At 38.1% G+C, this 14,159-nt stretch overlaps 2 protein-coding genes across 2 annotated transcripts in view; one reads left to right on the top strand and one right to left on the bottom strand.

The window, feature by feature from the left end:
• Window positions 1-1,642: 1,642 nt before the first annotated feature.
• dpp7 (dipeptidyl-peptidase 7) lies at window positions 1,643-11,861 on the top strand. Its single transcript, XM_080047939.1, has 13 exons — window positions 1,643-1,771; window positions 2,267-2,396; window positions 2,514-2,653; window positions 5,976-6,139; window positions 7,000-7,135; window positions 7,400-7,481; window positions 7,888-8,054; window positions 8,337-8,397; window positions 8,703-8,821; window positions 9,373-9,529; window positions 9,973-10,037; window positions 10,489-10,559; window positions 10,718-11,861. Exons 1-13 carry the CDS (start codon window positions 1,694-1,696, stop codon window positions 10,842-10,844), a joined length of 1,497 nt encoding a protein of 498 aa, XP_079904065.1. The 5' UTR covers window positions 1,643-1,693; the 3' UTR covers window positions 10,845-11,861.
• Window positions 11,862-11,870: 9 nt separating this feature from the next.
• Window positions 11,871-14,159, bottom strand: part of man1b1b (mannosidase, alpha, class 1B, member 1b) — a 19,076-nt gene continuing 16,787 nt past the window's right edge. The window contains exon 15 of the mRNA XM_080047929.1: window positions 11,871-14,159. This exon is cut by the window's right edge and continues 1,885 nt beyond it. The gene's annotated coding sequence lies outside the window, so the exon portion shown is untranslated.

The raw sequence follows: 14,159 nt of genomic DNA, 5'->3' as shown, positions 1-14,159 counted from the left end.
AAGGCCAGGACACACCAGTCCGACTACCCAAAAATGGAGACTGCCGATTCAGGGAGCTCCAGTCTGCAAAGAACACACCAAACTGACTGCTGACCTTCCGTACGCTCTGCGCTTGCGCGGGACGTAATGTCTCCATAACAGCAGGCGGCGCTAATCTGTATTGTGTCCAGAAAAAATACGGAAGCCGGAAATGATGGGACGGCTCTCTAGACCATAAACATAGATAAGAAATACGTATTTATATTTATGAACCATAAAAAGCACCATTTTTAGCAGAGTGTCGAGCATGGTGTCGAGCAGTCAACAAGGGTTGATGCATGTGAGTACTCGCTGAACGAAACAAACAAACACATTAAAACAATGGCTAACTGTTGTTAGCTGTTTGTGCTACCCGCCTCACTTCCGGGCTTCACTGATTCGCTAGCCCTCCACAAATCAAATTGCTCCAACTGAAAGACTGTTCAATCGGCTCAAAAGAAGCCCGACGACATCTACGACGACCGAATTCACGGCACACACCAAACAGATTCGTGTCCCCGTCCCCTCGAAACTCTACGACAGCGATTATCGGGCCGGTGTGTCCTGGCCTTAAGCGGAAGAGTGTCCCGAAAATCGACATAGTTTTTTGTGATGTGATTCGTGTCAGGTTGCTCTATAGCAGTTTTTAACAAGAAATTAAGACCAGGAAAGTAGTATAATAGGATCTCTTTAACATTTTAAATACTGTAAGCTTAAACTTTTAAATGTATACTTATGCAATAACAGAAAGATTCGTAAGTGTGCTTATTCTTTTGACTACAGCACAATGCATAGTCTCATAAATGAACTGTTGTGCCCAGTTCTGCATGCCTGCTGAAAATTGCATTGAGATTTATGAATCACATTTTTTTTTACCAGCACATACTTTGAGTAGTTTTGGCTCCTAGTGTGAATTTTATATATTTAATAAAAGTCTCTTCAGCACAAAGCCTACTTTATTTAATCCACTTTGACAAGTGAATTTGACACCTGAAATTAATTTTTCCTCATTTAAAAACCCAAAACAAACCAATAGTTTATATCAACAATGTTGAAACCGACAGAGAAGATTGTATAGTTTTTAAACATAATTTTGGCTTAATAATCACTTCAGTATCTGATTGTATCCCCTACATGAGGTGCATGCAATTTTCAGCAGGCATTCAGAACTCTGAACACTGTTGTGTTTTCTGTAACGTCACTGTGTTTTGTGAAAGGTCATTGTGTTTTTGACCTCCATGGGCACCAGATATTCTACTTGTTAATGTAACATTAGAAGATAAACAAATTAACGTTGCTTTAAGAGAAATTTAAAAGCTCCTGTGTTTAAGAATGGCTTTGCATGTTGGTGAAATGGCTATAGGTTGAAGGATTTTTTTTTTCTTTTCTCTTTTTTTTTCTTTCTTACTTTTGTGACCAGTTTACACAATAAACCAGGCTTTTATGGTTTTTCAGTCCTGATTATGGTCTACTTACACAAATACTCTTGTTACAAAATTACTTGATACTTCTGTAGCCTAGTTTTACTCAAGACTCAATAATGTTAGATCTTACGAGACGCACTTAAACGCAGCATAGATCACAACACAAGTCATGTGACACGTGCGAGCAGCGCATGCGCGGTGCAGACTGTTGAAGACTGACTGAGCAGTGAACAACATTACATATTTGTAACATGAGAGGGATATTAGCTTTATTCACATTGACATTAGCCGTGCTCTCTGTGGACTTGTTGCATGGCCTGCCGTTACAGGTAACGTGTTAGTTTTCAATGTTGTTTATTGTTCCGCTTTGGGCTTGAACTCTTTTCAAACTTGTCGTGCTCTTCTCGTTATTGTCGGTCAGTGAACACAACAGAGACTACAAACTATAACCTCATACAAAGTGTGCTTTGATACAAAGGTGAACCACATTTGAGAGTTCGTGTAGCCTAGCCTACTATTAATGTAACGGTTTGTCATGTTGGCAGAGAAGAAGAATGGAGAACTAGTTCCTCTGTCCCCTGACGTGGGCTATATTGTTGTCTTTAATATGCCCCCCCCCCCCCACACACACACACACACACACGCACACACAACCACACAAACCTTCTTGAATTAGAGTTTGAACGACTTCCCCTTAACTTCCAGTAAACATTTTCAAGAAACCCCATTTAAAAACTGAAATGCCTTTTTGTTATTCTCCCTTTCCACAGCTTTTTATAGGCCGAATAACTCTGTGTACATTCCATTTTATTTATTTTTGATAGACCAGTAAACATCATGGATTGGAGAGAAAAGCATCACAGTTTACTGAGAAGTATTTCAGTCAGACTCTGGACCACTTCAACTTTAACAGCATGGGGAACGGGACCTTCGATCAGCGTTACCTGATCACAGGTGAAAAAGACATTTCCTATTTTTTTAATATAAGAAGGCCTAGTTTATAATTATGTACTATGAGCAAATGACTTATTGTAAATGTGCTGTCTGCTGTGTATTTCCTCTCCCCTTTAGATGAGTATTGGACTAAAGGCCATGGTCCTATCTTCTTCTACACTGGTAACGAGGGAGACATCTGGGCCTTTGCACTCAACTCAGGCTTCATCACAGAGTTAGCCGCTCAGCAGAACGCCTTGGTCATATTTGCTGAACATGTAAGTAAACATGTGGGCCAGTGTGATATTCTGGCTGTGTGATAACCGTCCTTAAGCTAAAAAATACCACGGTTTAGTGGTATCACGGTATTGTGATGACAGCTTTCAGATGTGTTATTTTAAACTGTCTAGGTCAGGGGTATTCAACTAAAATTCAAATAGGTCCAGTTAGAGAAAATGTCCTCAAGCAAAGGTCCGGAACATCATAATGTCTAACTTGCGTTATGATTCAGTGTGATATATAGTGAAGTAGCCTAGTAGTTGTATCAACGTCTGCATGTAATTAACAACTGACTGTCAGATCAATATAGAAAGAACAATTCAAAAACATTTCAACAATATTTATTCTCACTTTTAAATAATTATAGATAATGCTGAAGATATATGTATTATTTAAGTGACTCAACTTAAACTAATCTCTTCATAGAGAAGGGCTCCATTTAAAAATAAAATGGTGAAAATAAATATAATAATAATCTTAAAATAAAGATAAAATATATAATTCATTTTTGAAAAATTAAATAATTTTGAGAAATATTTTCAATGTATAATTTCTAAACTTCACTATACCTACTATGTTTGTTTAACATAGTAATCTCCCACTTTGTCTAATACTGGATTTTTATTTTGCAATTTTGAAAAGCTCTGAAAAAGTGACATGTCAGAAACTAAACCCCTGTAGGGGGGTCTGGGGGTTTCCCCCCCAGTAATTTTTTTTTGTGTTTTTAGAATGTAATCGGAGCATTCTGGTGCATTCTGGGGAAAATAATAAAAGAAAAGGTCAACATTTAATATAGTTAAGATGAATAGAAAAATTAACAAAACAACATAACTTGCTAGCAGCCAGATAACTGGACTGAGGGACGGATGACCACTAGCTTTCGCTAATGTTAGTGGGGGCTACTGCCAAATATCTTGCTAAAAAATTAACCTGTATTTATAAATTCTGCCATTACTAAGAATATGTAAAACTTAAAATGTAGATAATTGAAACTACATACAAAAATTTTTTTAAAATAATGTTTTTCCTGTTGCTGTTGTGGGCAGTAGATGCAGTGCTGCTGGCGATTGGTGATTATGTCAATCTTATGTCTGTCATTCACACATAGGTCTACATCAGGGTAATAGAGAGTCCACATGATTGCACCTTGATCGGTTTTCACCAGTCTTACAAAAGGGGAAAAAACCATAGATAGTAAATAATAGGAAAAAACTCAGCTGTTGATCGCTCGTTAACTCGCTCGCGACACACAGAGCCGGTGAGCGAGCGGGCGAGCGAGAGAGAAAGCTGTCTCTCACTCTCCTCCCGCTGTCTTTCTCACTCTAATCTGACTTATTTCGCTGAAATTCTCGTAATTCTTGCACTTCTCTCTGTCATCTCTCTCATGATAGCTCACTGTCTCTTTGTCTGTGACTGTGAGCCAGCCTGAGCCGGGAATGCACAGATTCGATTGGCTGCCTGAGTAGCAGGAGGCGGGATGGCTTAACTCGAAAGCATTTCCTGATTCGCTAAACCAGTACCGTAAAGTCTAGAAAAGCTGCGCCGGTCAAAATAGAAGCGCCCCGTCAACATTTTAAATACTTAAATAATTGATTGACTACAGGTCCGGGTCCGTATAGGACGGCGTCTGGGTCCGGACCCGGACCGCGGTCCGCCTGTTAGTGACCCCCGGTCTAGGTAATAAAATATATACTGTATATATTTTTCGCGGCTGAACACAATCTTTTTTTATTTTTAAACATTTAGAACTTTGGAAAGATGTATGCACTTGTATTATATAATACAATCAATAATTACATTATTCTATCAAAATTGAAAGAATTAAAAGCGGTTTTGGAACCTTGACTTTTTCAAACCACGGTATATCTTGAAAGCGGTTATCATGTCTACATGCTGTAAGAAAACAATGAATCAGCACCATCAAATGCTCACAGAGTTCTGTTTCCTTACTTAATATGTATTGGTCAAACAGTTCTCCTGACTGAGTGGAGTTTGCCTCATGTGACAAAGGGAATAGGGAAATCAATAGTTACGTGTGACTCACTGTCAGCTGATTGTTGGCTTTGTTAGCTGTGCTTCAACAAATGTATCTAAAGTAAATATAACAAGATTTGGCCCACACTGATATTTTAACGTCTATAGTTGGATATCGAACTTAAAAGAAATTCAGGTATCATATGTCAGAAAATATATTTCTAAATTTAATTATGTTATAGCCCCCTCATTCATTTGCATTTACCCATATATAATCATTTAAACAATTGATATATTCTTCACATTTGACTTTAATAAATGTTCCCGTTTCAGTCTTGGTGCTTTGGAGACGACGAGGAGGTAGAACAGCAATAAAAATTAACGCTGATTTTCCCATAAGATAGCTACATTCCTGAAGCCAAAAGTAACTGCTAAGAACAAAGGCCCCTTTGGCCAAAGCAAGCTTCAGACACTTTCTCAAGGCTGCAAGAGAAAGCCTCCCTAATTCTAGTTTCGGACGGCCAGGAAGAAGAAGAGGACGGACTTCGAAAACTGCCTGACAACGAGATTTAACCAATCAGTAGACATTTTCAACATATGTAAAGAGACTCTGATGTAGAGAGAGAACTCACTTCTCCTTTCTTTTTGTCCTGTCAACCTGCCTTGTCAATTTACGTAAATAAATACTGAGGCCGAGATCCCGAATTTTACACCTTTCTCCATGACATTTTTTCCTTCATAAATAAGGCTAAAGAACACGTATATTTTTATTTCTAACACATAGCAACCAAAACTGTTTTTGTAGCACTGCGGACTGAAATACCTAAAACGCTGACATAAGTGTCTGGTTGTAAATAATGTACTTTCTTTTTTTATTTTACTAGATAGTTATTGATTTAAATCAAGATAACATACGTTTTTGTTAATGGTTGCTCTAAACAACATTGATTTTTTGAAGTATTTCTGAAACAGCCTAATTTTCCTTTGATGATCATAAATTACATGTAACAGCAAAAGAGACCCATCGGTAAAAGAAAGAATGCTATTTTTTATCTAGTTTTTCTCAATGCCTTGGTCCGGGTACGCTGGCGTGGTATAAACACTACCACTTTTGTCCAAAGGGAGTGCAAGAATTAACACAAACTGATAGTTCCTCATAAGACCTTCTAAATTTTTTTTTTTTTTTTTTAATTAAAACATTTCCCTAATGGAGTATTGTATCAGAACTGGACTCCCTTCCTTTATACAGGTGAATGATGTCGTTGAGTGAGATTGGCCATTTCGGCAGCTTTAACACAATGGTTTTTTTTAAATATCTCATCCGTCTTGACCCCCTCCCTCTCACAGAGATACTATGGTAAATCCCTCCCGTTTGGAGCGGACTCCTTCCACATCCCTGAGGTGGGACTGCTGACAGTGGAGCAGGCCCTGGCTGACTACGCTGTCATGATCACACAGCTGAGGCAGGAGCTGGGGGCCACACACTGTCCGGTCATTGTGTTTGGTGGCAGGTACAGTATGATCCACTTTAGATTCTATGATGTTCTTAGTGGCATACACACTGCTGGAATGGGACTTTGTTTTTGTGTGCCCTTGAAAAATCCATCTGACTGAAATATCTTAGAAGCAAACATTAAATGCCTAATGCCTAATAGGGCTTGCCTCTGCCCATGTTGTGCCGGACACTTCTTCCTCAAATAATTTTCCAAACGCAGCCTTGTATTTTTTATTAGTGATGATAAACTGCTGAGCAAATCAGTCATTTTGGCTTTTGGGTTAATAAAATCGTTACAGTAAACAAAAATCACAAGTGGAAATATTTAAAGACTTCTCATATTTGACAAGTCTGGAAGATAACTGAAAAGTCTATCAAATTACTGTATATTATTAAGGATTTAAAATGGACTAATTCTCAAAAATATGTTCCAATTCATTTTCTGTTTAGTAGATCTTTCCAACTGTAGTTTCAATGTGCCCATAATAATCTCCTGTAGATTGATACACATGATCTCATAGTTTTAACAGGTGAAATGCGATCCTAGAAATCGTAAACAAACTTGAAACTGCATGTATCCTGAAAATATCACCACGCTATGGAAAAGCCATCCAGGTTAACTTGTGTGTGTGTGGTAATCCGATGCCAGGTCTAAAGAGAAGCGGCAGTGTCTGAGAAAGGCTACCTGCGCTTTTTTTGTACCAGTGCTTTCACTCTTAAAGAAGTATTAAATAGCTCTCTCTTCAGAAATTTGATTATAGTAGTTCATCCATCAGTCATCATCATATACCAGACATGACAAGATTTCAGGTCTTGTTATTCTGTCTCATAGGCTAATCTATTTGCTGTTCCATTGTCTGGTCTCTTGGTCTGCAGTTATGGAGGCATGCTTTCAGTTTACATGAGACTCAAGTATCCAAACATAGTGTCTGGAGCCCTGGCTGCCAGCGCCCCCATCCTGTCCACCGCCGGACTGGGAGACTCCAGGCAGTTCTTCAGAGATGTCACCGCTGTGAGTGCACACGCAATATGCTATCCCCCTTCTTTGGATTTAACACAGACCAATTTACCTCATATAAACCTATATATGTCACAAAAAATCTGAATTTGTACTATTTTAGGTTGTTTTTTTAAAGTAGTTTTTTTGTTGTTTTTTTTGCGTAAAAATGTTGTTGTGGAAATACTTCTAAGTGTACTTAATTGTTACATTGTAGGAAATCATTTTGTGAATTTAAACGCACACTAAAACCTTTTAAAAAAAAAAAAATCTTTGTAGGATTTTGAGGGCTTCGCCCCCAAATGCAGCGATGCCGTGAGAGGAGCGTTCCATCGGCTGAAAGAATTAGCTGAACACAAAGGTGAATCTGTGTGCTAATGTTCTTTTCTAAAGATTATACCGTCGCTGTCTGGGCGGACACCTTGTATCTCCATTTTTTGGGGGGACATTTATATTCTTCATAAATCAGTGCTATTGGTCACACTTTACATCTGTGTGTGGATTTTACAAGGTTTTAACCAATGAAAAGTATCAAAGAGCTTGTAAATTGACGACGCACAGTTTTATTTCTTTTATAAATACAGCGTTTGTTTTTTTGTTTCCTGAAAAATAACTGTTTCGGATGGACGAAAAGAATGATCGGACTATGTTGTGTTTCTAAGGCAGCCATGACACCTCGTTTTAGGTCAACATTGACAAAAACAGTTTACAAAGAGAACTTGGTGAGGATTTTTTTTTTTAAACTGATTTATGGTTAATGTTGTCAGATTACAGGGGCATCCAGTCTGCGTTCTCCCTGTGTGCGGCTCCCTCCTCTGCTCAGGACATAAAGCAGCTGCATGGCCTGCTGAGGAATGCCTTCACCATGCTGGCCATGATGGACTACCCATACAGCACGCACTTCATGGGGGACATGCCCGCAAACCCCGTCAAGGTACCACGCACATTTTTGGATATAGACTTTATTTAGTTATCAAACGAAAGGGATTAAAAATGCATTTTAGTTTTGTATCATAAATCAGCCAATTAACAACATATGAACACATCCTTCTGTATTAGCCTTCGAATAGTGCTAAGAATTATTAGGGAAAGTTTAACTAAGTGTACATTTTGGACCTTTTGATGTATAAGTATGGATTAAGTATGGAAGAAGACATGTTATGGAAGTTTGTTTACTTTGCCTGTGTGTGTGTGTTTGTGTGTGTGTTTGTTTCAGGTGGCCTGTGAAACCATGCTGAGTGGAGGGGACCTGCTCACTAACCTCAGGGACACTGCAGGTAAACGGAATCAGCATTCATTGTTTTTGACCGAACCTATTGATGTGTGTCTCTTTGCTATTGCTTTTTTATTGTATGGTAGGAAAGTTAAATCCTGCCCGTATTTCAGACTAGATTGCATTAGTTTTTCAGATGTATTTCACGTTACCAGACACCAGAGGGCCATGGCCAGCTTTATTATATTGAGAGAAAAAAAACCCTAGTGTGTTTGATGAGTACTTCCTGGGGAAGAATCCAGGATCTCTATGATTCTAAAAAGAACTACTCTTATAATATAAATGTTATTTTTGCTCTCTGTCCTGCAGGGATTATGTACAACTCCACTGGTGAGCTGAGCTGTTTTGACCTGTACAGTCTGTATGTGGAGTGTGCTGATCCTACTGGCTGTGGCCTAGGCTTTGACAGTCTGGCCTGGGACTACCAGGTGTGTACGCACGCACGCACACACACACAGACACCATAGCATTTAGCTTCCATTCCCCTGACTAATGGAACAAATTATAGCATCACATTAAAATAAACACCTTCATAACCATATCTTTAACAAATTTAGACACGTTATCTTAAGTCTGCCCCACACTCTTACTGGCGACTGTTTTAAATAGGCTATATTGAAGGCTATATAATATTGAAGGCTATATTGAAGGCTATATTGAAGGCTGTATTGGAAATATCTATGCAGTACTTTCAACCACGTCATTTTGTATTGCAGCCATTCTACATCACTGTCTAAATGTTTCAATGGTTGTTGCTCTTTTTATCAGCTTGTTGTGTATTTGATGTATTTGCATTGTACATTGAGTTTGTGTTGTTTTTTTTTGCTTTGCATTGTTGTTTGACTGGACGTCATCAGAAATATGGCATCACCCTTCAATTGATCTCTCCAGTATAAATAAAGGTTGAATAAAAAAAAAAATCTCTGGTACTTCCATCTTTATACTGTTTATCAAAATCATTCTTCTTCTGTGGTGTCAGGCGTGCACAGAGATCGACCTATGTTATGAGAGCAACAACGTGACGGACATGTTTCCCCCGCTCGCCTTCACTGAGAGAGACCGTGAACTCTACTGCTCCAAGCGCTGGGCTGTGGTCCCACGACCAGACTGGCTCAAGACACAGTTCTGGGGCGACGGTGAGCTCTGAATACACTGACACACACACACTGCTGTGAAATATTATTTACTGTGGAGAAGTAATGGGATTTGATACTTTGGATCTATCCCAATAACCACACTTCACCTAGCCTAGTGCCTACTCACTAATGTAAACAGTAATATTAGTGAGTATGCACTAAAAACACACAGTAAACAGTATTTCTGGTGATGGTGCCCAAGTCTCCATTAAGAGCCCAAACATTTGGAGACCATTGATTCATTGTATTGTTTGTCATTTGGTTCCTTTCTGCTCCAATATTATGTTGGATCTGCAGTGGCTCAGGAGATTGGCCATTTGTGATGATCTGAGCGCAGTTAGTTCCATATCAGCTCATTAAAAGTTTGGTTTATTGATATTTTGTAAAAATGCCAATTAGCTGAATATACTTTTTTTTTTATTGTGCTTTCCTCTTGTGTCCAGCCCTCTCCACGGCCAGCAACATAATATTCTCCAATGGAGATCTGGACCCGTGGGCCAATGGAGGGGTAAGACAGGAGACCCAGGCTGCATTCCAAATCACATACACTTTCTTTTGTTTTGTTCCATGCTACATACTACAGCTGATTATAAAACAATTTAGTAAGCATGCATTAGTAGGGATACAATTGGGACATACAATAGCATGCTGATTTCAACACTAAACATCTCGACCGGATGTAGTAGGCATCCAGGTATTTTTAAGCATATACTAAACACCACCGAGATTCTTAAAAGTGAGCTGTCCCGCTCTGAGCTGCTCCGACCCGACCCGCTCTACTCGGTGGAAACGAGGCATAACTCTGACCACAGAAATGGGGACATCCTAAATCTGTTTTTCTACCATTAAATAGCAGAAAGTATGGGGATTGGAATGCATGGCCAGTGAGTGCACTTCAGTAAACTGTGAGGTCAGTGCTTTTTCCCAGTGTGTGAACCCATCAGCTCTCTGCTCTTTAGGTGCGCAAGTCCATGAGCTCATCACTGGTAGCTGTGAACATCTCTGGAGGAGCCCATCATCTGGATCTAAGGTACAGCATTAAAAGGACAGTTTGCAGAATCATACCCATTAAATTATATCCATTTTGATTCAATGTTAATGAATAATTGGTCAAAGTACACTACTTTATCTCTAAACTCACTAAAGAATATATCTAACCTGTCATTTATCTATGTTTGTTTTCTGCAGAGGATCCAACGATGCTGATCCAGAGTCAGTTATCAGAGCCAGGAGCCTGGAAGCTGAGCTCATCGCACAGTGGGTGAAGGAGGAGAGGACCAGGTTAAAAGGCTTCCCGTTAAAGGCACAGCACTAAACACTCACTCCTTCAAATCCCAATGTGCAGGATGGGATTGGGACACTGAGTTGGACTAACTAGGAATTAGGGTTGCAAAATTCCGGGAATTTTCAAAGTTGGAAACTTTCCATGGGAATTAACGGGAATTTACTAAATTTAAAGCAAACCAAATGCACTAAATCAGGGTTTTCAAAGTGTGAGAGAGTAAGCCCCCCTCAGAGAACAAATTTCAGTGGAGCCCCCCCCCCCCAAACATTTTTTTTCAAAATCCCTGTGTGTTTTGAAAGATCTTATCATTATTTTACACATTTTAAACAACTCTGTTCCTATTTGACACATTTTAAACATATTTTTGAAACATTCTAAACATCTTTGTGCGTTTTTAAACACATTTCTTTAAACATTTTAACATCTTTTTCGAAGTATGTTTTTGTTTAGCTTTTTTAAAATACATTTGAACATCTTTATCCAGTGGTTTAATCCTGCTTCCTTTAAGCATGGATAGTAGTGACTGAGTGTAAAATGGAGTGAGAGAGATAGGCAGAAAGATAAATTATTGACTATTGTTGAGCTTGGAGCTCTTTTTCTTTAACGAGACATATTTATCTGTAATATAGTGAATGCATTTAAATGCAGTGAGAGGAACGAAGCAGAAGAACTCTTGTCCAGCTATCTTTATTTCCACAGACAAGGCTGAAATAGGCTATAGACTATACACAGTGCATGGGAAACTGATGTACTGCACTAAATCCTTCTAACTGTGTTATTTCAGTCCTGGCAAACGCTCTAGACAGTAAAAAGCAGTGTTTTCAAATAAGTTTTATAGTATTTATGAACATTTAATTGCAAATCAGATTTTTTTTAAAGCTTAAAAAAGACACCTAACTTGATATCATATATTGATGTTTACTAGAACAGGTTTACAGAGGCTTAAACAGTGATTTTAAATAAAGTGGGGAAAATATATTTTAGCATAATCTTGACTAAAACAACCAGATTTCATGCAAGTACACTTGGCAAATTGCAAGGGCGGGGCAATTTACTTAATCTATTGAATGGGTGGGGTCAGAAAGATGTGTTATATTTAACACAACATTCATATTTTTGTTCAGTGAAATCGTTCATAAAATAATCAAAACTTGATAAAGTTCTACTTGCAAATAAATCTGTTCAAATGTAATTTTTTTTTTAAAATTGTATTATTTTGCATGGATGTCTGCCTATGACCAAACATAGTGTTTATATGTTTAGATTTATGTTTGGGTATGAAAAAAAAATCATTTAAATTACGGCCATTTAGTTAATTCCTATAATTCCCTATTTTGAATATTCCCAAAATTCCCGAGCGAAAGTTCCCGTGGAAAGTTTCCGTAAATTTACCGGAAACCTTCCACCCCTTTGCAACCCTACTGGGAATAGAATAATGTTTTGTGCCAAAATGACATGGATTCAAATGTCAGTGTGGGAAATTGAGTGAATCGAGTCTGCTGTTACTGGACTGTATTGTCCCAATACAATGCTTTGAAAGTTATAAATTCTACATAGGAAACAGTATTTCAACTCTGCAAATTTGTTAGAAAACAGGAGAAAAAAAAACACATTTCTTTAAATCTATGGTAATGTATTCAGTTAGATTTTTTTTTTCAACCAACTATTCAAAACCAAAACATATCACAGACTAAAAAGCCCCATGTATTATACCATGTTTGTGCCCTTGTTCAATTCAAAGTGTATACCTTTCAGTATAAGAATACATGTGGATTTGGTTCAAAGCCTCTTCGCTGTGTAGAAACACAATGAGGCTCAGGGAAACCCAGATCATTTGTTGTATAACTCAATGAAACACACAAATGTTCTGTTTTGCTCAATAAAATCTCTTATTTTTAATTTTTTTTACAAAATTAAAGCCAGTCCAGCATTTATCATACACCAGGTGATGTCAACAATACATTCTGTATGTTTTTACAACCGACTTCTATTTACAGTAAAACTGATTTGAAGATGGGGGGGGGATATACAAACTCAATTTGTAACAGTATCTGGAGATGTACAATATTTTCTGTGCAATACCTGACTATTTGAACACATTTCAGTAGATGACAAGTAGGCTTTGTTACTGTTTAACCATAGATCATTTCCCCCCAACATATGATGCAAAATGGCAGTGTACGTTCACACGGTAACACACTTCTAAAGGTCCTGCAAAATGTGAAGTCCTTACCCATAATTCTTAGGGAGCCCTGTAAACAAATGAATAATGCTGTCTAAATATACATTGTGTATATTTTAAAAACATTCTGGTATTTATCAGTGACTTAAGTCCTTTGTTAGTTTTTCCTAAAAGAAGTCACTTGGGAAAATGGCTTTTACTCTTTAAAATCCCCATACTAATCAAACAGTGGGGTTGATTGGTTTTCAGTACATCTTTGGCTCAGGAATTCTGCATAAAAACACACCCAGGGGGATAAAACAGTGCCCTTATAGGCAGGATTTACACATACAAACAATGGTAGAAATGAACATTAGGTAAAGATAATGGTTGCTCTGAAGATTTGCTGGAAATATATCAATCCTTATTTCATTGTAAAAAATTACTGGCTTGACCCTATGACTGACAAATCACAAATGTGTGCACATGTAAAATAGCCGAGCGGATAGAAATGGGACTTTTGACAGACAGTTGACGGTTGTCTTCTGCATGTTGTCTGAAGCAACAGTAAAGGCACGCGCGTGAGACAACACCAAGGACACTACACACGTGAGTTTGGTCTCAATACAAATTCATGAAGTAATTTCAAATGGACAACTCCAAGCCAGAGCTGTGATTGTAAACTGGTTAACAATGGAATGACTTAACTAAAACACCAAAGGAGAGCTCACTGTATTCAGATGGCTGCAACAATACCTTTTAACTACACACTACAAATTAATATATTAAGCTACATTTACATTTATAATCTCTCAATTTATTTCTCCTAACTTTAAAAGAAAAACAAATGTGTACTCTACACCAGACCAAGGGAAAATGACAAAAGAAAGGAAAGAAATGGAACATGATTCAGAGAAAAGAGCAGCAGCCGCTCAGCACGACAGAGACACAGAAATGAGATGAGGATAAGAACCCATTTCTGTTTTTAAAAAAGCTTCACAGTTCACATTAGATCTGCTCCATGGCAACAAGAGGAATCAGACCAAGGTCATTCGGTAAACACTGATGCTGCATTCATGTCAATGGGAATAAAGAGCTTCACTTGTTGTTGCTTTTCAGTTTCTTCCTCAGCCAGCAATATGTGCTGACATGCATCATCAACGCATCCTGGCCCACATATTTCC

This window comes from Ammodytes marinus, assembly GCF_949987685.1.
Source record: "Ammodytes marinus genome assembly, chromosome: 2".
NCBI classification, from domain to species: domain Eukaryota; kingdom Metazoa; phylum Chordata; class Actinopteri; order Uranoscopiformes; family Ammodytidae; genus Ammodytes; species Ammodytes marinus.
Note: the sequence above shows the minus strand (reverse complement) of the source record. Positions and strands in the feature narration are given on the sequence as shown.